The 25,723-nt window shown below is 45.8% G+C and overlaps 1 protein-coding gene across 3 annotated transcripts in view; it reads left to right on the top strand.

The window, feature by feature from the left end:
* The window catches only part of CTPS2 (CTP synthase 2), a 307,360-nt gene that overhangs the window by 17,528 nt on the left and 264,109 nt on the right, over positions 1 to 25,723 (top strand). For 2 of the 3 annotated variants that reach the window (XR_011319771.1, XM_069761060.1), the window contains exons 2-5: positions 975 to 1,035; positions 1,646 to 1,851; positions 18,800 to 18,970; positions 23,709 to 23,809. Coding sequence is in view for 2 of the 3 variants with exons in the window: in XM_069761060.1 (XP_069617161.1) it covers positions 992 to 1,035; positions 1,646 to 1,851; positions 18,800 to 18,970; positions 23,709 to 23,809 (522 nt within the window). In the remaining variant the exon portion in view is untranslated. The remainder of the gene's footprint in view (positions 1 to 974; positions 1,036 to 1,645; positions 1,852 to 18,799; positions 18,971 to 23,708; positions 23,810 to 25,723) is intronic. The other variant, XM_069761061.1, reaches the window with a different exon arrangement.

Below are 25,723 nucleotides of genomic sequence, written 5' to 3'. Positions count from 1 at the left end.
GCTTTGGGTTTCCTGTAAATTTGTTAGCATCTGTGGACGCCAATACAGATCTGGGTAAACCCCACAGCGTAAGTTGGCCTGGAGTAAACGTCCTGTCTCCTCTAGCTGCACTACTGTCTCTGTTGCTGAGACTCCCATCGTTCCCCAAAGTGTGCGTTCTCTAGAACGCTGAGTGCATTGATGCCGCACATATGCACTTCCATTTACATGTCCAATCCAGAGCTTGATTTCTTTGCTCCAGCACGTCGGATTGCTACAGTTACTACCTCAATAATGTTTTAGTAAAATCTTTTAATATGCTTATTTTTTTTCATTTCTAATCTTGCAATAGAAACAAATTTTCCCGAATTATGGTCTCCGTTTGCTAAGTTGTGGATTGATTTTACATTATAACTTAAAGGGGTTGTGTAATCATCTTCCTTTAGAAGCGCACAGCTCCATGGCTCCCTGATGGGTTGGTGCGCTGATGACGATTGACGGTTCAGGCCAGTGTTTTGGCTGGGTCGGCCAGTGATTTGGTTGGGTCGGCCGGTGATTTGGCTGGGTCGGCCGGTGATTTGGCTGGGTCGGCCGGTGAGCTGGTTTCATAGAAACACGCAGTCCTTGCCTAGGAAAATAGACTGCTCTAAGGATATCGGCGACCTTGGCAACAAGCATTAGAATTAAAAATCCCTCCCTCCATTCTGGAGAACAGAGATTATTTTTCATAATAGGGATGTAGCAAATTTTCTTTGTTATTTTACCCATTTAATAAGATGAGAAAACACCTTTAAGGGAGAACTGGATGTGAGAACTTCCCAATGTGCACACTTCTAAATGTTCGGTCCTGGAGAATTGTTGTGGTTGCACTTAGTTTAGTCTTTGCACAACTTCACAAATTGAACATTAATTTATACCGCATTAATTTATACCATTTTTATTATTTTTTTTTATATTTTTCACTTTTTGGAAATCATGCTTTTGTTGCTTTTCAGTGTGGAGATTAGCTGTAATGATCTGGAGAAAGGCTGTGCAATATATTACAGGTGGAAGAAGGTACCGTAATTTCATTTTTCACTTCTATTTTGAGAAGGGCACCAGGAGGCATTTTAAGAACGATTAAGCTTGTGTTCACATGTAAAGATTTTCTGGTTTTATACATGTGGATATTCCAATGTTAATGTGAATTTTCTTGGTTTTCACTGTGCATCGCAAGGGAGAAATCTCTGGCGAAATTCTGCAGAATAGATCAATTTCCATTGTGAATTTTATCTGCATCATGTGGATGCGATTTGGTAAAACCTGATTCCCTTTACTTATATTATTAATATGCTGCAAATCTGGGTGGAAAAATCTGCAATCCCGTGTGAACAAACCCTGAAGGGGGGGTCTACAAGATTAGAAAAAGATGGCGTTTTTTTTTTTTTCTTCGCAGAAATATCAGAGAAATTCCGTATATATTGCTTTTAAGTTTAATCTCTGCATACAATTGAGAGGGGGCAGAGGACATTTCCAGCATTTATCTCGAGCCATATGTTCAGATCTTTAGTGGGGATGAGGTTAAACCCTCAAAATTGATAATTTCCTTTCAACTTTGGAAACATATTCTGCTTTTCTGCAATCATCTGAAGATCCAATTGTGATAATATGATTTATTATATTCCAGAAATCTCTTTCGGCACCTAAGTTCTGCGCGTAGAGAACCAATGAAGTACATACTGGTGACCGGTGGTGTCATCTCTGGCATTGGAAAAGGAATCATCGCCAGCAGCATTGGTACCATCCTAAAGTCATGTGGGCTGCGAGTGACCGCCATTAAAATCGACCCATATATTAATATCGATGCTGGGACGTTTTCACCTTACGAGCACGGTGTGTTATAATTTATGGTCCTATGGGTTTCCTTGTATTCATTAATCATAATGTCAACGAGTACATGTTCTCGCCAGCTGTATGATCGGCCGATGGAGGACTGTTCTAGGTTTCAGTATAGACTCAGTAAGAAACGTCAATGTGCAATTACAGTACAGATGTCTGACCAATTTCTATTTAATCTGGCTAATAACAATCTAGATGAGTTTTCCCCACCATAATGTAATGTCTGTAACTCTTAATCCCTCAGACATTTACATTTTTTTCCTAAGTAAAAATTTATCAGTTTAAGGTGTTGTCATACAATGAGAAACCCAAGTGATATGCACAGTTGTGTCATGGGCATCATGGTCATCCATTCAGGCGGCCCTTCGATGAACCTGTAGGTAAAAAACATGTGCCCAGATGTGTTTCCTCCTACGATATTGACGAATTGGCAGGTTTATAGGTACCAGACCTGAGGCAGAACCTTTAAAAGGGTTGTTCACTACTTGGACAACCCCTTCTCAATCTAAAGGTTTGCCCCCATTAAAATAATACTTATACTGACGGTGTCGGCGCCATTCCAGCAGTGTCGGCACTCGAGTGCTTAGGACTCGCATGAGGTGGTTGCGTCACGTGAGCTTTGCCCCCAATCAGTGCTGACTTCAATGTCCCCGCCTTCAGACGTATTGAACATTAACAGGAAGTCAGGGCTGACTTCCTCTCGATGGTCCATTTGTCCGAAGGCGGGTACACTGAAGCTGACGTTGATTGGGCGTAGGACTCATGTGACATAACAATGTGATGCAAGTACTGGGAACGCGATTGCCGACCCTGCCGGCGCCATAGATAAGTATGAGTGTTTTTATATTAACGGGGGCAAATATTCAGTTTGAGAAGAGGTTGTCCAAGTAATGGACAACCCCTTTATAGTTCTTGATCAATGCATTTCTGTTAAATTGGTTAACATTTTGGACCCGATTGATCAAGACTGACATGGTTCTCACACACCAGTCTTAATTAGGGGAGCGTGCTGGAGTCAGACACTCCTGGTTCATGAAAAGGCGTATGAATCAGTAGAGTTTGACGAGCGGTTTACACCCCTGTATTCGCCTCGCTTCTCGCTACAAATCCTACTGGTAAGATTTCTGGCGTAGTGGACGATTCCAGCACAAGGATCTTCAGTTAAAACCACAAATTTCTTAGGTAAGTATAAAAATGTCATAACCCCTGTGTGGGGAAAATTAACAAATGCGTTTCAGACGAGCCTCTCATTGCAGCTAAGGATAATGGAGATGATTGAAGACGTTTGTCTGAAACGCATTTGTTAATTATCCCCAAACAGGGATTGTGACATTTTTAAATTTGTGGTTTTAGCTGAAGATCCTGACTCTGGAATCCTTCTTTTTTTCCCACTGCACATCCTGAGATGTGTGCCAAAAGATTACTAGCGCTGGAAAAAAAAAGATTTCACAATACTCTGTCGGGACCCGTTTACACTGTACGTCTGGCCATCCTGTTCTTGTGATGTAACTTGCAGCCTGTCAAAGGTTTTGCAGTCATTCTGAATTGAATTTGTAAAATGGAAAATTACAGTCCTTACAGGGAATCCGTCAGCAGTATTTCACCTTCCAAATTGAGATGAGCAGATCAGACAAAATTTGAATTTGCATGTTCGTGCGTTTTTTTCCGTGAGAAATTAATTATTCTTCACAATGTTAACGTCCCTTATTATACCCTTGGGTCTCTCTTGAGCCTGGTCTATTATATGCCCAGAGAACATTTTTATCTCCATCTTCTCCTCACCTGTGCTATGATGCTCTCATGCAAAACAATTGGATCACATTGAGCTGACACTCGGCTCAGAGTTTGATTGGCGTGTCGCTAGCATAATCTATCCGATTCTCTGCATTAGATAATCTACGCTCGTGTGTGCGTCCCCTAAGGTTGAGTTAAAGGTTAACCTCCATTATCCTTTGTGGTGCAGGGTGTTTTATCACTATATTAATGATAGTTGTCTGTTTGTTATTGTGTAATTTAGGATAATGATCATTTTATTGGTGAATATAAAGTATAATCTATATACATAAACTCCAGTAGAAGCATGAGGTTCTATACATTACAACATATGTGCACCCATCTTCCAATGACAAGGCAGCGTAGTATACTACATGTCACGGTTATAACTCGCATGCCTCCTTAGCGCCGCCTTACAGTGGTCACCAAGTGGCTTCTACTCACGTCAGTCGGGATCGTTGAGTTTCGCCTCTTGCAGCACTGATGCATCTGTAGGTGTCTCCATGTGGCTTTAGTGGGCCGTGGGCGGTCTCTGCAGGAATTTTTACCCTAATGGTACCCTGGCCTGTCCCATGTCAGCAGGCTGTTTATTAGAAGCTTCTCCCACTACTCCTTGCCCCGAACGTTGGTTCCTAGCCTGTTTGTTCATCTTGTGTCCAGTTTGTGCTTTGTGTGTTTGTTCCTCCCGTTTTTGACGAGGCTTGTGTACCCGTCTTGTCTGACCTCTGTGCTCAGCTACGTATACTGATCCTGTGCGGTCTGGCCTGACCTCTGACCGTCTGACCATGTCTGTGCCTCTGACCCTCCTGTCAGGTTCTGCAGTCCTGGGGACTATCCTGGAGTGGTACCTGGTGTCTACAGGCGACTCAGCCTATCCTCACCACCAGAGGCTCTAGTGAAGACCCAGTAGACACCTAGTCATGCCCCTCCAGGGTAAGCCCGGCCCGTGGCACAGTGGGTCCGCAACCTCTAGTGTTACATTCACATTAGAATAGGGGTGGGGAAACCTTTTCTCTATCCCCATAATGGCACCACGGAGAGAGGGGTCCGCCCCCAGGGACAGGAAACCTACAGATGAAAAAGGGCGTACCTCTCTCCCACATCAGTTGGTTTCCTGTCCCTGACGGGGAACCTACAGCACGTACCTGAAGGATTCTTCGTGGGATTCCAGGGAGCTGGCCGGTCGGTTCCTGACAGGGGGCGCCCTGTCACGGCTGGATCCAGCAGGTTTTCTCCCCCCTTTTCTTCCGACCCTGAAGCAGCACCGCTGGGGTCGGCGGGCCCTATGGGTGAGTGTAGCAGGGGGAGGCAGTGAAGAGGTTTGAGCCTGCCTTCCCTGTGGGAAAAAAAAAAAAAAGGGGAGGAAAGAGGCAGGTGACGGCGGTCACCGATACAGCCTCTGTACCGCTAATCGGTACATGGAGGTAGCGGCGGCTACGCTACCATGGCGGGCGCAGGAGCGCTAGAGCGCGCAAAAGCGCCCATGGCACCGCCGGACACCGCCGCCTAAACCGGAAGTGCGGGGGCAGCAGGACGGGGGCGGAACGGTAGAACGCGCGCACAGGCGTCCCCAATAATATCCTCCCTATAGGGTGCCTGTGCCGCGAACCGGAAGTGAAGCGCGCGCATGCGCAGATTGCCGCTTCTACCGGTGGCAGATTTAAAAAGAGCGTTTCCTAAGGGGAAAGCGTGGAAAACCCCCTCTTTGCTAAAAACGCAGAGTGGAGCCACTATGAGTGGTAAAGAGCAGCAAGAGGCACAGGAGTGTGCACAATCGTCACCTGAGCAAGTACAGGTACAGCGGCACCCGCGCTCACAGCATCAGCGCAAGGGAAACGCTTCCTCCCAGCAGCGCAGCAGCAGTGGACGCTCAGGGTCACAACGCAGCCGAGTCTCTGAAAAAACTACGCGACCGGCGACGAATCCAGTGGATATAGTCCCGAGGCCAGAGACGGTATCTCTTATTCACAAAGGGTGAGTGATCTACGTGAAAGTAATAATGTAATACGAGATTAATCTTTCTCCTAGGGAAGAAAATGTACAGGCAAATCAAAGCACAAAGTGTGTGCGATATGTTCGGAAGAGCTACCTTCCTCCTGGGAAAAAAAGCTATGCGGGTCTTGCATAGAAAAAACCATTCAGGAGGAATCCCCGGCGTTCGCATCAGACCTGAAAACACTAATAAAAAAATCAGGTGGAGAGTGCCCTCAAAGGCATTAAAGTCCCGAAGAAAAAACATAGATCAGGTCATAAGTCTCCTGAATCTAGCATAGACGAATCAGAAAGTGAAACATCTGACTCTAACGATTCTTCGACATCCGAGACCTCTTCACTATCGTCAGAGGGGGGACGCAGTTGCTTCCCCATCGAAGAGACAGACGCACTGGTAAAGGCCATCAGAACGACCATGGGTCTGGTAGACGAACGCCCTAAAAGAACAGCACAGGACATAATGTTCAGCGGATTAGAACAAAAGAAAAGAAGAGTATTTCCAATAAATGAGAAAATTCATTCTTTGATCAAGAAAGAATGGAAAAAACCGGATAAAAAAGTTCTCTTGACCCCCAAGAGAAAATACCCGTTCGACGACCCAGCCTGCTCATCCTGGAGCAAGGCACCCAAACTGGATGTGGCCATAGCAAAGGCCTCTAAAAAATTTGCCCTGCCCTTCGAGGACATGGGAAGCCCCTGGGGTTGGGGAGCACATATAGACAATCAAGTGGCACAGGGGAATTGGAACAAAAGTCAAGAGCTAACTTCTTCCAACATGAAAGAACTGTTAGCAGTAAAACTGGCCCTAACACACTTTCTATATCTCCTTCATTCCCATCACGTAAAGGTCTTTTCGGACAACGAAGTAGTGGTCGCATACCTAAACCACCAAGGGGGCACCAGGCGTTGGGCATTGATGGAGGTAACCCAATCCATCTTCCACATAGCGGAACACAGTCTAAAGTCCTTGACAGCTCTTCACGTAAAGGGCTCAGAAAACCAAACTGCAGACTTCCTGAGCAGAACATGCTTAAAGCAGGGGGAGTGAGAGCTAAACCAGTCGGTCTTCGATCAAATCGTGAATCTCTGGGGTTTACCAGAAATAGACCTATTCGCGAACAGCCAAAACCACAAAGTAAAAACATTCTGCTCAATCGATCCCCGGGGGAACCCTGTAGCTCTAGACGCACTGACAATTCCTTGGAACTATCATCTCGCCTATGCGTTCCCTCCAATGTCGCTCATCCCCTTAGTATTGAGGAAAATTCGGGAGGAGAGAGCTACAGTGATAGTAATAGCGCCATTTTGGCCCCGCAGAATATGGTTTTCTTGGCTAAGAAAAATGTCCATATCAAGCCCGTGGGTTCTACCAGACACCCCAAAACTTTTGTCCCAGGGTCCGGTATTCCACCCCAATGTAAAGAATTTACACATGACAGCGTGGCGTTTGAAAGGAGGTTGCTAAGTGATAAAGGGTTCTCTCCCAATTTAGTGTCCACTCTATTACAGAGTAGAAAACCCGTAACCACTAAAATATATGGGAAAGTGTGGAAAAATTTTTTGTCGGTATCAGGTGCAGACCCGTCCGAGGAGATTCCAATAGAAAAAATCCTTGAGTTCTTACAGAAAGGTCTGGAAAGAGGGTTGGCTACAAGCACTCTAAAGGTTCAGGTGGCAGCCTTGGGAGCACTATATAATTATGATCTGGCCAGAAATCGGTGGGTCATGCGATTTATTAAAGCCTCAAGTAGGTCCAGGCCTATTCCCCTCCACAATTCTCCTCCATGGGATCTAAACCTTGTATTAAACGCTCTAACCAAACCTCCCTTTGAACCCCTGACAGAAGTTCCCTTAAAGATCTTATCCCTAAAAACCACACTCCTAGTGGCCTTAACCTCGGCTCGTCGCGTCAGCGACATACAAGCGCTATCTTCATGCCCACCCTTTACCCAAATACTTGATGACAGAGTCATTCTTAAAACTGACCCGGCTTACCTCCCTAAAATAGCGTCACAGTTTCATAGAACGCAAGAGATTTCGTTGCCCTCCTTTTGTCCAAACCCTAGAAATGAGGGGGAAAAAACACTGCATACCCTAGACGTAAAAAGATGTCTGATCCAATATCTATCAGCCACTAGGGAGTGCAGGAAGGATAGGGCTCTGTTTGTCTGCTTCCAGGGTCCACGCAAGGGACAAAAAGCATCAAAAGCCACGTTAGCAAGATGGATAAGAGACGCCATCGCCCTATCCTACTCATCCTGTGGGACAGCCATCCCAGAGAATGTAAAGGCTCATTCGACCAGAGCAGTGGCATCATCCTGGGCGGAGAGAGCTGGCGCTTCAATACAACAGATATGTAGAGCGGCCACTTGGTCTTCCCAGTCTACATTTTTCAAGCATTACCGCTTAGACTTGACCTCCTCTGATCCTACCTTTGGGCGAAGGGTTTTAGAGGCAGTGGTCCCTCCCTAAGAGCTCTATCTATTCAAATCTCTCCGTGGTGCCATCATGGGGATAGAGAAAATGGTAGTTACCTGCCGATAACGGTATTTCTCTGATCCCATGATGGCACCCGTATATTCCCTCCCTTTTCACACACAGGTGTGCACTTTGTAATGTACTAGTAATTAATTTTAGTCACGGTGCCTCTGTTAAGTTAGATTGGTTAAGTTTAATTTGTGCAAATATTGAGTTGCAGCTGAAGTTCTGTATAAGGCTCTGTAATCCAACTGATGTGGGAGAGAGGTATGCCCTTTTTCATCTGTAGGTTTCCTGTCCCTGGGGGCGGACCCCTCTCTCCGTGGTGCCATCATGGGATCAGAGAAATACCGTTATCGGCAGGTAACTACCATTTTCTCCAGTCACCTTCCACGACAGCGGTACTGGAGGATGTCTCCCCGCCCTAATGGGGGACAGGAAACACAAAGAGGTTAAATACCCTCCCCTTCCTGCCATCTCCAGTGTTTTTCCTGTCCCCTATTGGGGCATGAAGAGGTCCTGCGGTAGTGCTGCCGTGGCCGGCGATCGGAGCACTCAGGTCTTACCTAGCCGGGCAGCCTGGGTCGGGATGTGTCTCCTCCCTGCGGCGCTGCTCCCGTCTCCCCACATGGTGCGGACTCGGGACCCTTTCTCCGCTCCTCCCGCGCTCCTTCGGGAGTAAAGCGGAGCGGTGTGGTGCGGCCGGGGTCCCCGCGTGGCTCCCCGGCATTTCCTCCTCTCCTCATGGCCGGAAACAGTGGACGCGCGAACCGGAAGTACCCGAACTTCCGGTTCTCGGCATGTGCGTTCCAGAGGTGGAACGCACGCGCGTCGGACTGCAGTTTCTGTTGGCGGCATAGCGGTCTTTCCCCTACGCCTGGGACCGGGAGGAGGAGCACAACATGGGACGCAACTTCCACGGTATTTAACCCTGGTAGTCACCTCCAGGTAAGGCCCCCTGTCTGACTGACTGGACTACAGTGCTGACTGACCATGGAGGGTGACAGATCTATCTCTGCTTCTGCCGAGCCCTGCGTCCTCCCTCCTACTGTGAGTAGTGGGTTAAGGTCCCTTTATCCCTGTATTCCTTAGGGTGCCATATACTTAGTCCCCTTCTCTCTTTTAGGGAGACAAGGCCTCTGCCCCTAGGAAGGACAGATCTTCCAAGACAAAAACGGATGATCGTAAATGTGGTGTTTGTGCATCAAAACTACCTTCTTCTTACAAGAAGAGACTATGCCAGCCCTGCACCGATGAAATAATTCGCTCAGAACAGCCATCCTTGTTTGAGAGCATTAAATCCCTCATTAAACAGGAAGTGCAATCCTCGGTATCGGCCCTTTCCCAGTCTCTGTTACCTCCGCCTCCTCCTCCTAAAAAAAAGGAAGACGGCTGCGGTTACTTCTGATTCAGATTCTGGTGAAGTTCATTCCTCCGGCTCGGAGGATTTGTGGGAGAATGAGGGCTCCACTTCCACCCCCAGAGAGGAGAGTAAAAAATATTATTTTTCCTCAGAGGACATACAGGAGTTAATCAGTATGGTCAGGGGGACAATGGGTGTTGAGGAGGAGGAGGAGAAGCCATCGGTGCAGGATGAGATGTTCGGTGGGTTGAAACCTAAAAAATTAAAAGGGTTCCCTATACATGAGAATGTACAGAGTCTCATCCTTCATGAATGGGAATCACCTGAAAAAGGTCTTTCTGTTCCCTCTGAACTTAAAAATCGTTTTTCTCTCGATGGAGATGTCTCTCTGTGGGATACCCCTAAGGTAGACGTGCAGGTCTCTAGAGTGTCAAAAAAGACAACCCTCCCTTTCGAGGATTCTTCCCAACTCAGAGACCCTATGGACCGCAAAATGGAGAGTTTACTAAGAAGATCGTGGGAGACTTCTACCAATCTCCTTAAAACAAACATTGCGTCCACCTGCGTGGCTAGATCCCTATTTCGTTGGCTCCGCACGCTGGAAGACCACCTTACCCAGGGAACATCTAGGGAAATAATCTTAGATTCTCTCCCGCTTCTCCAGAAAGCTACGGGCTTCCTGGCCGATGCTTCGGCAGAGTCCGTAAGAGTGGCTGCCAAATCAGCAGTTCTCTCTAACTCAGCCAGAAGAGCTCTATGGCTCAAGTCTTGGAGTGGGGATATAACGTCCAAAACAAAACTATGTGCCATTCCCTTTCAGGGCCGCTATCTGTTCGGGCAGGCCCTGGATGATATTCTGGATAAAGCAACGGACAAAAAGAAAGCGCTTCCGGAACAGAGAAATCCGAAGAAACGTTTTTTTCGTCCCTCAAAAGAGCAACCCTTCCAACGGGAATTCAAAGGGAAAGGCAAATCAGGACGCTGGAGCTATCCTAAAGGGGGGAAAGGTAGGAACATCCTGGTTCCCCAGTCCCAGCAGACCCCAGAAAAGCAGTGACTACGCCCAGGGCGTTGGGGGGCGTCTCTCGAACTTTATCAACCAGTGGAGGTCCATTTCGTCGAACCAGTGGGTACTCGACACTATTCAGAATGGACTAAAATTAGAGTTCGAGAGCCCTCCCCCTCATCACATGAGGATAACCTCATTACAGAGTCTCAGCCCTCAGGGCGCATTCCTTTCCGGCCTACAGAACTTACTCCAGGAAGGAGTAATTTCCCCAGTACCTCAGCAAGAAATTGGCAGAGGACACTATTCCCATCTGTTTCTGATCAAGAAGCCTTCGGGGAAGCACCGAATAATAATCAACTTGAAGCCCCTGAATCAAGTAATAACCTACAGGAGGTTCAAGATGGAGTCGGTCAAGACAGCGATCCCTCTGATAGGACAGGACTTGGCGATGGCTACAGTAGATCTGAGGGACGCTTATTACCACGTCCCAATCCATCCAGAATTCCGGAAGTTCCTAAGATTTGCAATATCTCAGGATCGGGAGATAGTACACTATCAGTTCAACTCCCTTCCCTTCGGAATCGCCTCAGCACCCAGAGTCTTTACAAAAATCATGACAGAAGCCATTATATTCATCCGTCTTCAGGGGATCTGCATAGTACCCTATCTAGACGATCTTCTCATTGTCGCTCCCTCAGTCTCCCGCCTCAGTGCCGACTTAACAAGGTCTCTAGAAATCCTAAAATCATTGGGTTGGATCCCAAATCTAGAAAAATCGGACCTTCATCCCTCCAGGAGGAAGAAGTTCCTAGGAGTCCTTCTGGACTCGGAGGCGAGGAGATCCTTTCTGCCCAGAGAACGTCAACTCGATCTGGTACAGAAGATAACGGCATTCAGAACCCTGAAGGCTCCTACTCTACGACATTCCATGTCTGTGCTGGGATCTCGAACATCTTGTATCCAGATGGTACCTTGGGCACAAGCCCACACGAGAATCCTCCAAACCCATGTCCTATCATCCTGGAACGGTCAGCAGAGTTCTCTCTCCAAGAGAGTTTGCCTTCCCAATCATGTCAAGGCATCCCTGGCATGGTGGCTACGGGTTCGAAACCTCCAAAAGGGGGTCAGTTGGGATCAGATCCCACTAAAGACACTAACATCGGATGCCAGTCAAAGGGGATGGGGAGCTATAGTCGAGGGAACCCATTTCCAGGGCACCTGGGGCCCAGATATCAGAACAAGCTCTTCAAACTTCAGAGAACTGAAAGCAGTAGAAGAAGCATTAAGAGCTGCATCCTCCCTTGTTCAAGGACACCATGTCAGAATATATTCCGACAACATGACCACGGTAGCATACCTTCGTCATCAAGGAGGCACAAGATTCAGGAAACTAAAGACCTTAGCCTCAAACATTTTTTTCTGGGCAGAGAGACACGTTCTCTCTATCTCAGCAATTCACCTGAAGGGGTCAGCCAATACCCAGGCAGATTTCTTGAGCAGAAGGGATGTGCATCCAGGAGAATGGTGTCTGGACCAGGAGGTCTTTCTCTCCCTGATTTCCAGATGGGGGATCCCAGAGGTGGACCTTTTTGCCAACAGTCAGAATGCCAAGCTGCGAACTTATTTCTCCTTAAATATGACAGACAGAGCACTGGGCATGGATGCGTTCTCTCACCCATGGAGGTTCGACCTTGTTTATGCATTCCCTCCGATCCCATTAATATCGAAAACTCTACAGAAGATCCGATCGGAACGAGTTACGGCGATTTTGATAGCGCCAACATGGCCAGGGAGGAGTTGGTACAGCGCCCTGTTAGACATGGCCCAGGAAGGTCCAGTGTGTCTACCTCAGAAGGAAAATCTTCTTCGTCAGGGTCCATTGCTGCATCCAAACCTTCACAGATTGAATCTTTCAGCATGGCTTCTGAGGCCGAGATACTAAATGCAAGAGGTCTCTCAGATGGAGTAATTCATACTCTCCAGAACAGTAGAAAACCCATAACAAATGCCATTTATGCCAAAATCTGGAAGAGGTTTTCATCGTGGTATCTTCCAGACATTCCTGATCCATTTCATCCAAATATTGCCAAAATTCTGGACTTCTTGCAAAAGGGTCTAGAGTTGGGTCTTAAGCCTAACACCTTAAAGGCACAAATTTCAGCACTTAGCTCCTATTTCGATCAGGATCTAGCCAAACATCGGTGGATCAGGCGCTTTGTTACTTCAGCAACTAGAATCCGTCCCAGAGTTCTCAACAATACTCCTCCTTGGGACCTTAATCTGGTCCTTAAGAGTCTGACTTGAGATCCTTTTGAGCCTTTATCTCATATTTCATTAAAGGTTCTTACCCTAAAAACGGTCTTTTTAGTGGCTATTACCTCGGCCAGACGGATAGGAGAACTGCATGCCCTATCCATACAAGAGCCTTACTTAAGGGTAACTTCTGATAGTATAATCCTGCGTCTAGATCCTACCTTCCTACCTAAAGTAACATCAGACTTTCATAGAGGTCAGGACATAGTGTTGCCCTCGTTCTACCCAGATCCTTCTAATGTGAAGGAAGAGTCCTTCCACACTCTGGATGTCCGCAGAGTGGTGTTACATTATCCTTCACAAACAGAGAGTTGGAGGATTGACCAAAATCTCTTCATTCAACTCTCCGGGAAGAACAAAGGCAGAAAGGCTACGAAAAATACTATCGCCAACTGGATTAAACAAGCCATATCTCTGGCATACTCATCCCAGAATCTACCACCTCCTCCATCACTGAAGGCCCATTCTACACGGTCGGTGTCAACATCATGGGCAGAGAGGGGTGACGCTTCTACGGAGCAGATTTGCAGAGCTGCCACCTGGTCATCAGTACATACGTTCACCAGGCACTACAGGCTTGATTTCAACCGGGATTTAACTTTCGGCAGAACAGTTCTGCAGGCGGTTGTCCCCCCCTAGAAATTATTTGTTGGTACTACTCCAGTACCGCTGTCGTGGAAGGTGACTGGAGAAAATAGAATTATTCTTACCGTTAATTCGGTTTCTAGGAACCTTCCACGACAGCACTAATTTCCCTCCCTATCTGATGATTTTATTGGATGATTCCTGCACTTAAGTGGTAACTATACATACTACTGTGTCCAGAAAAAACACTGGAGATGGCAGGAAGGGGAGGGTATTTAACCTCTTTGTGTTTCCTGTCCCCCATTAGGGCGGGGAGACATCCTCCAGTACCGCTGTCGTGGAAGGTTCCTAGAAACCGAATTAATGGTAAGAATAATTCTATTTTTTCTGCCAAGGGCCATTTGGATATTTTTAGCATCCTTCAGTGGTTTTACCAAATTATCAACTTTAAATTACCTTGCTATATTTGGTCAAACATTTAATTAGCTCAATCCTAATGTGATGACTGGAACTACTTCTCTTTGGTGCTGATGACCTTTTTTCCGGCCCCCAGGCAGATTCTCGGCCACAGTGCCTGGGCCAGCAGCTGCATTTTGATGGCTGCCAGCCCATTAGTTTCTTCTTCTTCTGCTAGCACGTGCATGCACCTTTTGGAACTGAATGCTGCAGCACGATCAATGAAAGATTACTTCCTCACGCTGGCTAGTGCCAATGTTAGGATGTATTTTGTGGGAAGAGTTAGTGCGAGATGCGCTCTGGTCATAGAGAAGACAGCAGCAGCACCAGTGTCTCCTGTGATGACTGTGCTGCAGCCCCAGCGTCTCCCGTGATGTCTATACCGCAGCCCCAGTGTCTCCTGTGATGTCTATACCGCAGCCCCAGTGTCTCCTGTGATGACTATGCTGCAGCCCCAGAGTCTCCTGTGATGTCTGTACCGCAGCCCCAGAGTCTCCTGTGATGACTATGCTGCAGCCCCAGCGTCTCCCGTGATGTCTATACCGCAGCCCCGGTGTCTCCTGTAATGATTATGTCGCAACCTCATGTCTCCTGTGATGTATATGCCACAGCCCCATGTATCCTTTGATGTATATGCCACAGCCCCTTGTCTCCTGTGATGTAAATGCCACAGCCCCAAGTCTCCTGTGACGTATATACCGCAGCCCCATGTCTCCATGTCTCCTGTGATGTATATGCCCCATATCCTCTGAGATGTAAATACCACAGCCCCATGTCTCCTGTGATGTATATACTGCAGCGCCCACGTCTCATGTAATGTCTATACCGCAGCTCTATGTTTTCTATGATGTCTATGCCGCAGCACCATGTCTCTTGTGATGTCTATCCCATAACATGGAAAATTATAACTGTCTAAATATGACAATGCAAAAACTAGTGCCTATTGGTGTGTGACAGCAGCCAAACATAAAAACCCGATATAAATCTGATATCGCTGTAATCGCACAAACCTGAAGAATATAGTTGACTAATCAATTACACCGCACAAGGAACGGCGTAAAAAATAAATAAAACCAATTCTTCACCTGCTGTTGATTTTTTCACTCTGCTTCCCAAAGATCGCAGAAAGGCTGTGTGCACACGTTGCATTTTTTCGCTATAAAAACCGCATAAAAACGCATACATATGCATCCCATTAATAATGCATTCTGCAATTTTTGTGCACATGATGCGTTTTTTTCTGCAAAAAAAACCTGCATCGCGGTAAAAAATGCATCATGTTCATTAATTTTGCGGATTTTTCACGTTTTTCCCGCTATTTTAGGCTGTGTGCACATGTTGCGTTTTTTTCATGTTTTTTCGCTATAAAAACACGATAAAAGCGCATAAAAAACGCATACATATGCATCCCATCAATTATAATGCATTCTGCAATTTTTGTGCACATGATGCGTTTTTTTCTGCAAAAAAAGCATCGCGGTAAAAAACGCGGCATGTTCATTAATTTTGCGGATTTTTCGCGTTTTTCCCGCTATTTAATGCATTGGGAAGCTCTGGAAAAAAACACAAAACAAAACGCGCAAAAAAAGGTGTCAAAAATGCGAAAAAAACCACATGCGGATTTCTTGCAGAAAATGTCCGGTTTTCTTTAGGAATTTTCTGCAAGAAATCCTGACGTGTGCACATACCCTAAGGCTCAGCACACATTTATCCTGCGCTCTGCGATGAGCACTTACCGTGAAAATCTGTGAAATACAGGATTTAGATGGACCCCTCGACAGAAGATTCCCTATAATGAGGCAGATGGAGACACCTTGGATGCCATAGGACTTGTGATCCGGAGGTGTCTGTCTTTTTATGCGAGTATAAAAGCGCGGTCGACCACAGTATTGTGCACTTCTGGAAAGGACCCCGCTGAACAGAGGCCAGACGGAGTCCAGAGTAACTCTGCTGCCTCATTATAGTGAATGGGGCTTTCATATGAATCACGCCACTCAAAGATTTAGATAGAAACCCCAAAGTAAGTGCTCAGCGTAGAGCGATGGATAAATGTGATCGTAACTGTAATGTAAAATGTTCCTAACAAAACCTTCAGCTCAATTCACAAAAAAAGCAAGTCCCCACTCTAGTTGCCATCTGTTAACGGAAATATAGAGGGGCTTCCACGTAACTGGTACAAAGGCTCTGGAAAGGTGAAATGGCTCCTTGCCCACCAAAAGAAATTCAGCAAATTATATGCTCCTAAATTCAAATGCCCTCCTCCCTTCTGAGCCCCAGTGTGTCTAAACCGCAATCAGTGCCAACATGTTTGGCATTTCTGTAGTGATGAGAACCCACCTAATTTACGAGTGCATGTCTCCAGAAGCATGAGCTGGGCATAATGTACTGGTCACTACAACGTACTGTCACTACAACGTACTGGTCACTACAGCGTACTGGTCACAACAACCGCAGTTTGCAATTTTCTCTCAGCAACATTCACTGCTGTTTGTTTCTGGAAATCACCCATGGAGTGAAAATCGTCACTACACCTGTAGATAAATTCCCAAAGGGGTATAATTTCCAAATGTGGTCACTTGAGCAGGGATTTTGCTTTTCTAGCACTTAGGGGCTCTTTATATGGAGTCCGCAAGCTATTCTAGGAAAATCTGTGCTCCGGGAGGCTAAGCAGTACTGTACAGCCACATATGGGGTATTTCTACATTCAAAGTCAAAGAGAGTCATAGGACTATGGGAAAACCATTCATGTGCAAAATCCCTTTAAAAGCAATCTATAATATAACGCTGGGAGCGTCACTCTGTCCGAAGCCTCTATAGACTGCGCAAGCGCAAGCGCCGGCGCAGTCTGGGTCTCACAGAGTGACGCTCCCGGGAGATCGCGGTATGCGTAAGCACTGAACGCATACCGCGATCTCCACCGGAGAGTCAGGGACCGCCAGGAGGGAGGGTAAGTATACTCACCTTTCCCGGTTCCAGCGCTGGTTGCGGCTCCGTCTCCCGGCTCCTCTGCTCCCGGCTCCGGAGGGCGCGGACTGCGCAGGCGCCGATTCCTGCTGCCGGAATCGGCGCCTGCGCAGTCCGCGCTTTCCGGCGCCATTTTCTTGAAGACACACTCCGGCTCCACTGCAGGTGTGTCTTCAAGAAAATGGCGCCGGAAAGCGCGGACTGCGCAGGCGCCGATTCCTGCTGCCGGAATCGGCGCCTGCGCAGTCCCCGCTTTCCGGCGCCATTTTCTTGAAGACATACCTGCAGTGGAGCCGGACGATAGGTGAGTATGGTATTTTTTTTTTTTTTATATGGCAGCAGCATTCGGGGGCATACACACTGGAGCGGGGGGCATATAATACAATGGTGGCGCAGGATGGGAGCAGCACATGACAGAACGGGCGCAGGATGGCCGCAGCACATGACAGAACGGGCGCAGGATGGCAGCAGCACATGACAGAACGGGCGCAGGATGGCCGCAGCACATGACAGAACGGGCGCAGGATGGCAGCAGCACATGACAGAACGGGCGCAGGATGGCAGCAGCACATGACAGAACGGGCGCAGGATGGCAGCAGCACATGACAGAACGGGCGCAGGATGGCAGCAGCACATGACAGAACGGGCGCAGGATGGCAGCAGCACATGACAGAACGGGCGCAGGATGGCAGCAGCACATGACAGAACGGGCGCAGGATGGCAGCAGCACATGTCAGAACGGGCGCAGGATGGCCGCAGCACATGACAGAACGGGCGCAGGATGGCAGCAGCACATGACAGAACGGGCGAAGGATGGCAGCAGCACATGACAGGATGGGGGCGCAGGATGGAGCAGCACATACCAGGATGGAGATCATATACCAATATAAATGCTCGCCACCCGGGCGTAGAACGGGTTCAATAGCTAGTATATTTATTAATTGCGCATTAAAAATCACCACCCAGTGTGAAGACAAAAACCGTGTTCAGAAGAACACCAAATGATAAATAATATACATAGACTGATGCTTAAAGAAATACCCAATAGTCCCTGAGTCATCCCTATATGACCCCTACCTGACTGTGGGGGTTGGCACCCTAAAATATATGGTTTTTTTGGTGCCCCCACTCCGCGACGGCTATCCCAATCTATCCTTAATAGGCCCTGTTGCTAATGGAGGTGGGAAAACATATAGCCTTAAAAGAGATGAAGTATAGAAGAAATACAAGGTAAATGACAATTTTTCTATTTATGAGTAAACAGAACTCCGAACCTTAGGGTATATACGGTATGCCCTGAGGTACAATTAGAATCTTAGGGTATGCTTGAAAATCACAAAAATATTTTTAATAATGTACCCCTCTATCAGAGTCACCACAGATGTAGTATCCCTGTGGAACAACCAAGTATCACTTTCATTGGAGCAGCCAAAGATAAATTAAATTAAATAGATGCAAGGCCCAGTATTAACGAGTGTAACCAAGTGACTGGCTAACTAACTGTCACTATATCAGTGGTGGTAACCATGGATACCTAAGGTCCTGCAATACCTGCACAGGAGGAAAGAGACATAGCGAATCAGAAAAACTATACTACATTTCTAAATGGAGGTTTTTGCTAATATTATTAGTATTACACCTACTACATATTGGGATAGGACTTTGGAGGTGGGAATACCCCTTTAAGCATTACATAGTGCCCATTCAAATCCACTGGTTCTGTGTATAACACAGGTTAAAGAGATATTTTTTTGTAGTGCTCTCAAATTTGGTCAAATGATGAGGATCCTACACAAGGGTCCCCAGTCTATTAACTCAGAAATTCCTAATAGTTTATATAAATGGGCTTTTGGATCTGGACAACCCCTTTAATTGGTTTGGCAGATGAAATCACTGTGGAAATCTGTTGCATATAAAAAAATAGCAGATATCATGGCCTGTGTCATTCCTAATTTCTTTATGTTCTTTGATGATTTCTTGACTTTTATCTGATTTCTTATTATCTGCAGGTGAAGTGTTTGTGTTGGATGATGGAGGGGAGGTAGACTTGGATTTGGGAAATTATGAGAGATTCCTGGATATCAGTCTGTACAAAGACAACAACATCACTACAGGAAAGATCTATCAGCATGTGATTACCAAGGAGCGGCGCGGAGACTACCTGGGGAAAACCGTGCAAGGTGAGCCGGCGTGCCCAGCGGGCGATGCTATGATATGTGCAGGCACCTTCATGTTGATTACATCCATACGTTGGGCAGCACGGTGGCTCAGTGGTTAGCACTGTTGCTTTGCAGCTCTGGGTTCCAAATGCCATGAAGGACAACATCTGCAAGGCGTTTGTATGTTCTCCCCATGTTTGTGTGGGCTTCCTCCTCCTGTAGATGACTGCAGTGACCGCCATGTACGTAGGTGGCCAGCTTTCGGGCAATTACCAGCTCCATGTCCTGCTAGGAATCTATGGGTCAGGTCTTCATGTCCCTTGATTAGAGTTGGAGAAAGATGTTATGACTCCGCTCAGATACTGTTGTCTTTTGTGGTTGTCCAGCTTCTGATTCCTACCCCTGGACATTACTAGGGGTTTTTAGGGTCCTGAATGTTTTCCTTCAGGTAGATGGAGTCACCTTAGATAAAGGTGGAGAATGAAGGATGTTATTAACCAACCAGTGGATGTGGTATGGAATGAGATGTTAGGATGACATGTCCACCAAGAGTTTCTGGTTTACTTATACCCAACACATGTGAATTACCCAAGATGATAAAAAATGATATACTGATATAAAGACAACTTTATCTTGGAGCCAGTGCAGAAGACACTGTGTGTTGAAGATCATATGTCCCAAATCGGTGTTACTATGCAGAGCAGCGCTCGCTTTCCTCACTAACACTCCTACAGAAGCAGCCTGGGCTTTAAAAAGGATGGTCTTCGCGTTCACAACCTCCGCAGGCATTCGCCCTGCTCGGATGCTCCATTTTCCATGTCCTTCACTATCGTCGTAGGGTTATACAGGCTATATCAGAGCAAGAACATGAGAAGCACAATGCATAGACCCCAATGTAAGATTTTGCGAACACAATTTAATATTATACTAATAAAATATTTGTTAAAAATGGCGCATCAATAAGAAACAGTCACCAAATGTCCCGATTGATGTTCACCTACTACTTCCTTCTAAAACAGTACAAGCCTATCTCTATTTTCAGTCCTTCTGGGCTTAATATATTTAATCTATAAATTCTGTTTCCCTTTGTGACTTTCATTACATTGCCGCCCTGGGGTGGCTGGGGGCAGATGTTTTTAGCTGGGGGGGGGGGGGGGGGGCAATAACCATGGACCCTCTCCAGGCTATTAATATCTGCCCTCAGTCACTGGCTTTCCCACTCTGGCGGACAAAATTGCGCGGGAGCCCACGCCAGTTTTTTCCGTGATTTAACCCTTTATTTTAACACCTAGAGCTCCCAAATTTTGCACACACACTCTACTAACATTATTAGTGAGGAATATGTAAAACAATAACGGATATGAAATGGTTTACTGTATGTAACCACGTCTCATATCCAGTTTGGTAAGGAGTTAGCAAAAGCTGGCAATTGAATTACCAGCTTTTATGCTATCTACTGTAGCTCTGTATAAAATATATATATATGTGTTTTATTTATACCTATACTATGTGTAGACATTTATTATATCTATTCTAATAAAACCTGTCAGTGTGATTTTACTGTACACCGCACTGAATTGCCGGCTTTTCTATAGTACACCGGTGCATATTTCTCGCAAGTCACACGCATGGTCCGTGTGTAATTCATATTTTTCTCACCCCCATAGGCTTTCATTGGCGTATTTTTCTCGGAATACGCTCACAAACGCAGCATGCTGCAATTTTCTCAGCCCATAAAATACGGCCGAGAAATATGCGGCTGATGGAAGCTGCCCCATAGGGAAACATTGGTCCAAGTGCAATGCGTAGTTTTTGCGCCTCTCATACGTCCGTATTTCTCTTTAGTGTGACTCCGGCCTTACAGATAGATGTGAACTATTAGAAGGGAAGAAGGTGAATGTTTGTTAGATTTTATTACCGTATATACTCGAGTATAAGCCGAGATTTTCAGCCCATTTTTTGGGGCTGAAAGTCCTTCTCTCGGCTTATACTCGAATCATACCCAGGGGTCGGTAGGGGAGGGGGAGCGGGGGCTGTCTAGTTATACTCGCCTGCTCCTGGCGCGGTTCCTGGCTTCCCAGCGCTGCAGCTTCTTCCTGTACTGAGCGGTCACATGGTACCGCTCATTACAGTAATGAATATGCGGCTCCACCTCCCATAGGGGTGGAGCCGCATATTCATTACTGTAATGAGCGGTAACGGTGACCGCTCTGTACAGGAAGAAGCAGCAGCGCCAGGGAAGCAGGGACTGCACAGCGCCAGGAGCAGGTGAGTATAACTGGGAGGGGAGCGCTGCGCAGCGCGGTATTCACCTGCTCCTCGTTCCGGGCGCCGCTCTGTCTTCAGCGTCTTTTGCAGTGATGCTCAGGGCTGAGGGCGCGATGACATGGTTAGTGCGTGCCCTCAGCCTGTGTGTCAGTGCTGAAGACAGAGCGGCGCCGGAACGAAGTCAGGTGAATATGGAAAGTGCCGGGGGCCTGAGCGACAGGGAGGTGAGTATGTGATTTTTTTTTTTTTATTGCAGCAACAGCAAATGGGGCAAGTGTCTGTATGGAGCATCTTATTGGGCAATAACAATTGTGCAGCACTATATGGGGCAAGTGTCTGTATGGAGCATCTTATGGGGCAATAACAATTGTGCAGCACTATATGGGGCAAGTGTCTGTATGGGGCCATAATCAATGTTTGTGCAAAACTATATGGGGCAATTATCTGTATGGGGCCATAATCAACGTTTGTGCAGCACTATATGGGGCAATTATCTGTATGGGGCCATAATCAATGTTTGCAGTACTACATGTGACAAATATCTTTATGGAGCATCTTATGGGGCCATAATAAATGTTTATGCAGCATTATATAGGGCAAGTGTCTGTATGGAGTATCTTATGGGCCATAATCAACGTTTGTGCAGCATTATATGGGGCAAGTGTCTGTATGGAGCATCTTATGGGCTATAATCAATGTTTGTGCAGCACTATATGGGGCAAATGTCTGTATGGAGCATCTTATGGGGCCATAAGGTTTGTGCAGCACTATATGGGGCAAATGTCTGTATGGAGCATCTTATGGGGCCATAAGGTTTGTGCAGCACTATATGGGGCAAATATCTTTGTGGAGCATCTTATGGGGCCATATTCAACGTTTGTGCAGCATTATATTGGGGCAAGTGTCTGTATGGAGCATCTTATGGGGTCATAACGTTTGTGCAGCACTATATGGGGCAAATATCTTTATGGAGCATCTTATGGGGCCCATCATGAACTGTATGGAGCATTATATGGGGCTCCTGATTCAATATGGATATTCAAAATCACTTAACCTACTGATGGCTCAGTTTTACTTTTATTGGTATCTATTTTTACTTTTGACATTTACAGGTAGCTGCTGCATTTTCCACCCTAGGCTTATACTCGAGTCATTAAGTTTTCCCAGTTTTTTGTGGCAAAATTAGGGGGGTCGGCTTATACTTGGGTCGGCTTATATTCAAGTATATACAGTACTTTATTTTTATTATATTTGTGTCTATTTATGACACTATGACACTTTTATGATGACTAATTCGCTTTAATGATATGTAAATGATGAAAAAATGGAATGCACATTTTCAAAACCTCTTGATTTTTTTTTTGTATCAAGTATGAGCACCACTTGCAAAAATCCCCACACTTGCATTGCTTGGTTTCTATTAGTGAGGATAATAATGGTTGTCTCAGGGATATTCTGCTACGCTAATTGCATTTGGACATACAAACCATCAAGATCCGCTGCTGGCAGCTTCCTGTGCAATTGCCGATTAATGACGTTCCACATGTACTCGACGGGAGACAAGTCTGGAGATGCTGCAGGCCAAAATAGCATGTTTAGGTCATACAGGCTGCGCACATTAACATGTCCCCATCAGAGAAGTGTCACCTTGTCGCGGTTGATGGGCTCACATGAGTTGGTCAATTTATGCGATAAGAACCTTCACTTTTGGACATTAACATGTCGCCTGGTCATGTTAAAAAACAGCTCCTGGGAAACGTTGGAGAAATGGCTGTTCCTTGACCAGATCAGTGCATTCAGGATAGCAGAACATTCTTTAGACAACCAGTAATAATCTCAAAGACAGCAGCCAAGACGTGTAAGTGCGGAGATTTCTGCTCTTGGCGCTTATACTCCATACTGAATAAATCAAGATGTTTTGAACATTTTGTTTCCATGTTTTTCATCATTCTCAGATCAGTAAGGGTGCGTGCACACGGGCAGGAATTGCTGCGGTTTTGATGCTGCGTATATCTGCAGCGTTAAACCATCAGCGGTCAGATGTTGCAACATATAGTGGATGGGATTTCTAGAAATCCCCCGTACACTATGCTTATATGTGCACCTGCGGATCACCCACGAGTTTATGAGCCGTAGCACGTCAATTTCTGCTGCAGAGACGCTAGTGTCCCCAACAAAAATTGGCACAGTAAAATGTATTGGATGCGGTAAATCCGCACGATTCGGTGACCACATGAATCAATAGAACGCAGTGTTTTGGACGCAGCGAAAATACGCTACATAAAAAATGCTGCTACTGTAATTCCACATCCTGGGCACGGGCCTTACAGATGGATTTTCTGGGGCGGAATATCCACAGTGAAAATTTTGTATGTGTGAACATATCCTAATTCCAAAAATTCTCTTGATCCCTATTGACTTAATAAAGTCTTGTAGTGGGCAACACCTTTATTATTATGTGATAATTAATGTACGTCTTCTCTGTTTTTAGTGGTCCCGCATATTACTGATGCCATTCAGGAATGGGTGATGAATCAGGCAAAGGTTCCAGTGGACAAGGACCAGCAGGAGCCTCAGATATGTGTCATCGAGGTAAGAGCGCATAGCATATAATCTCTATCACCCTTTCCTGACACTAAACTTACTACTCATTATATTTTATTGCCCATTAAAGAAGCACTCCTCCTCCTCCCATCATAGTTTTTATCCTCTTATTATATTGCAATAATCATACAGCACTGTGTACTTACAATTGCTCTTTTTCCTTTCTACCCAGATAATGCTTCTCTTTTGCATTAGATCTACAACATCACGTAATTAAAAGCTTGCTACTTGAATCTTTCTAAGCTCTATATAGAAACAGGAGGTCATTTTCCCTGTATGAGAAGTCACTGCAAAAGTCCCTGGCAGCAGGGAGAAGGAATCAGCTGGGTCAGGAGGTGAAGAGGGGAATGACTTGTGCAGGGAAAAGAGACTTCCTGTTTCTACATAGAACAGAGAAAAGAGAAGAATTAGCTGGGTACAAAGGAGCAATGAGTAATTGTAAGTACACGATGCTATATAATATGATGACTGCAATGTACTAAGAGGATAAAATTATGGTTGTAGCAGTATTATTGGCTCATGGTTGTATGTGTTGGATTCTACGTTCCACCGGGAGCCTACAGCCTTAGCACATTAAAAATTAGGGTCAGGGAATCAATCTGAATCTTTGCCACTTGTGAAGTTAGGACACTAGTTATAAATGCTAACAACATACAAAAGAGACAATGGATATATTAATGTTGTGTGTATAGGGACCCCAAGTTGTATGCAGCTATAATAGGGTATCCATAGAAGTTTATGGGGCCTTATGGGTACATTTGATATGGAGGACCCATATTAAAGGGAGCTTGTCATTAGATTCATACTGTCCCAACCACAGCCAGATATGATTGCAGCTAGGCGAGTCTCTCCCTATGAACATGCATGGGAGACACCTGTCAGGCACTTGGAGCAGGGCAGGGGGAATGCCATTGGACTAGTCATGTCTCTCCCTATAGTCCCCGGAGTTACAGAGTAAAATATACCTGGCTGCAATCACATAGCCACATAGCCAGTGTCTGAATCATTCTGCCTGTGGTTTGCGCAGCACGAATCTGATGATCCTTTTTTGCTTCTAGGACATGATATGTCTAGTTTAGGGCTCCCACTTGTTGCACCTATTGTTTTTTCTGCCTCATCCTGTGTGATCTACCATTGTGAACATATGTCCTTATTTGAGGACAGAAAACCCACATGCAACGTTACCATGCTTATGTGCTGTTTTTGTCTCTAATTTTGCCAGGATTTTAATTCTGTTTGTTTTTTTGTAACAGTTATAAAAATACTAGATGGTGGCCCGATTCTAACGCATCGGGTATTCTAGAATATGTATGTATATAGCAGCCACATAGTATATAGCACAGGCCACAACATATTGTAGAATACCCGATGCGTTAATACATGACTCGCAGTATATAACAGTGGCCACGCAGTATATAACACAGCCCACGTTTACAACATTACCCACGTAGTATATAGCAGCCACTCAGTATATAACACAGCCCACGTAGTGTATAACACAGCCCACGCAGTATATAACATTGCCCACATAGTATATAACACTGGCCATGTAGTATATAGCAGCCATATAGTATATAACACAGCCCACATAGTATACAACACTGCCCACGTAGTATATAGCAGCCATGTAGTATATAACCCTGCCTATGTAGTATATAACACAGCCCACGCAGTATATAACACAGCCCACGCAGTATATAACATTGCCCACATAGTATATAACACTGGCCATGTAGTATATAGCAGCCATAGAGTATATAACACAGCCCACGCAGTATATAACACAGCCCACATAGTATACAACACTGCCCACGTAGTATATAGCAGCCATGTAGTATATAACGCAGCCCACGCAGTATATAACACAGCCCACATAGTATATAACACTGCCCATGCAGTATA

This window comes from Ranitomeya imitator, chromosome 3 (assembly GCF_032444005.1).
Source record: "Ranitomeya imitator isolate aRanImi1 chromosome 3, aRanImi1.pri, whole genome shotgun sequence".
NCBI lineage: Eukaryota > Metazoa > Chordata > Amphibia > Anura > Dendrobatidae > Ranitomeya > Ranitomeya imitator.
The sequence above is the reverse complement of the archived record's forward strand: the minus strand, read 5'-3'. Positions and strand labels throughout refer to the sequence as shown.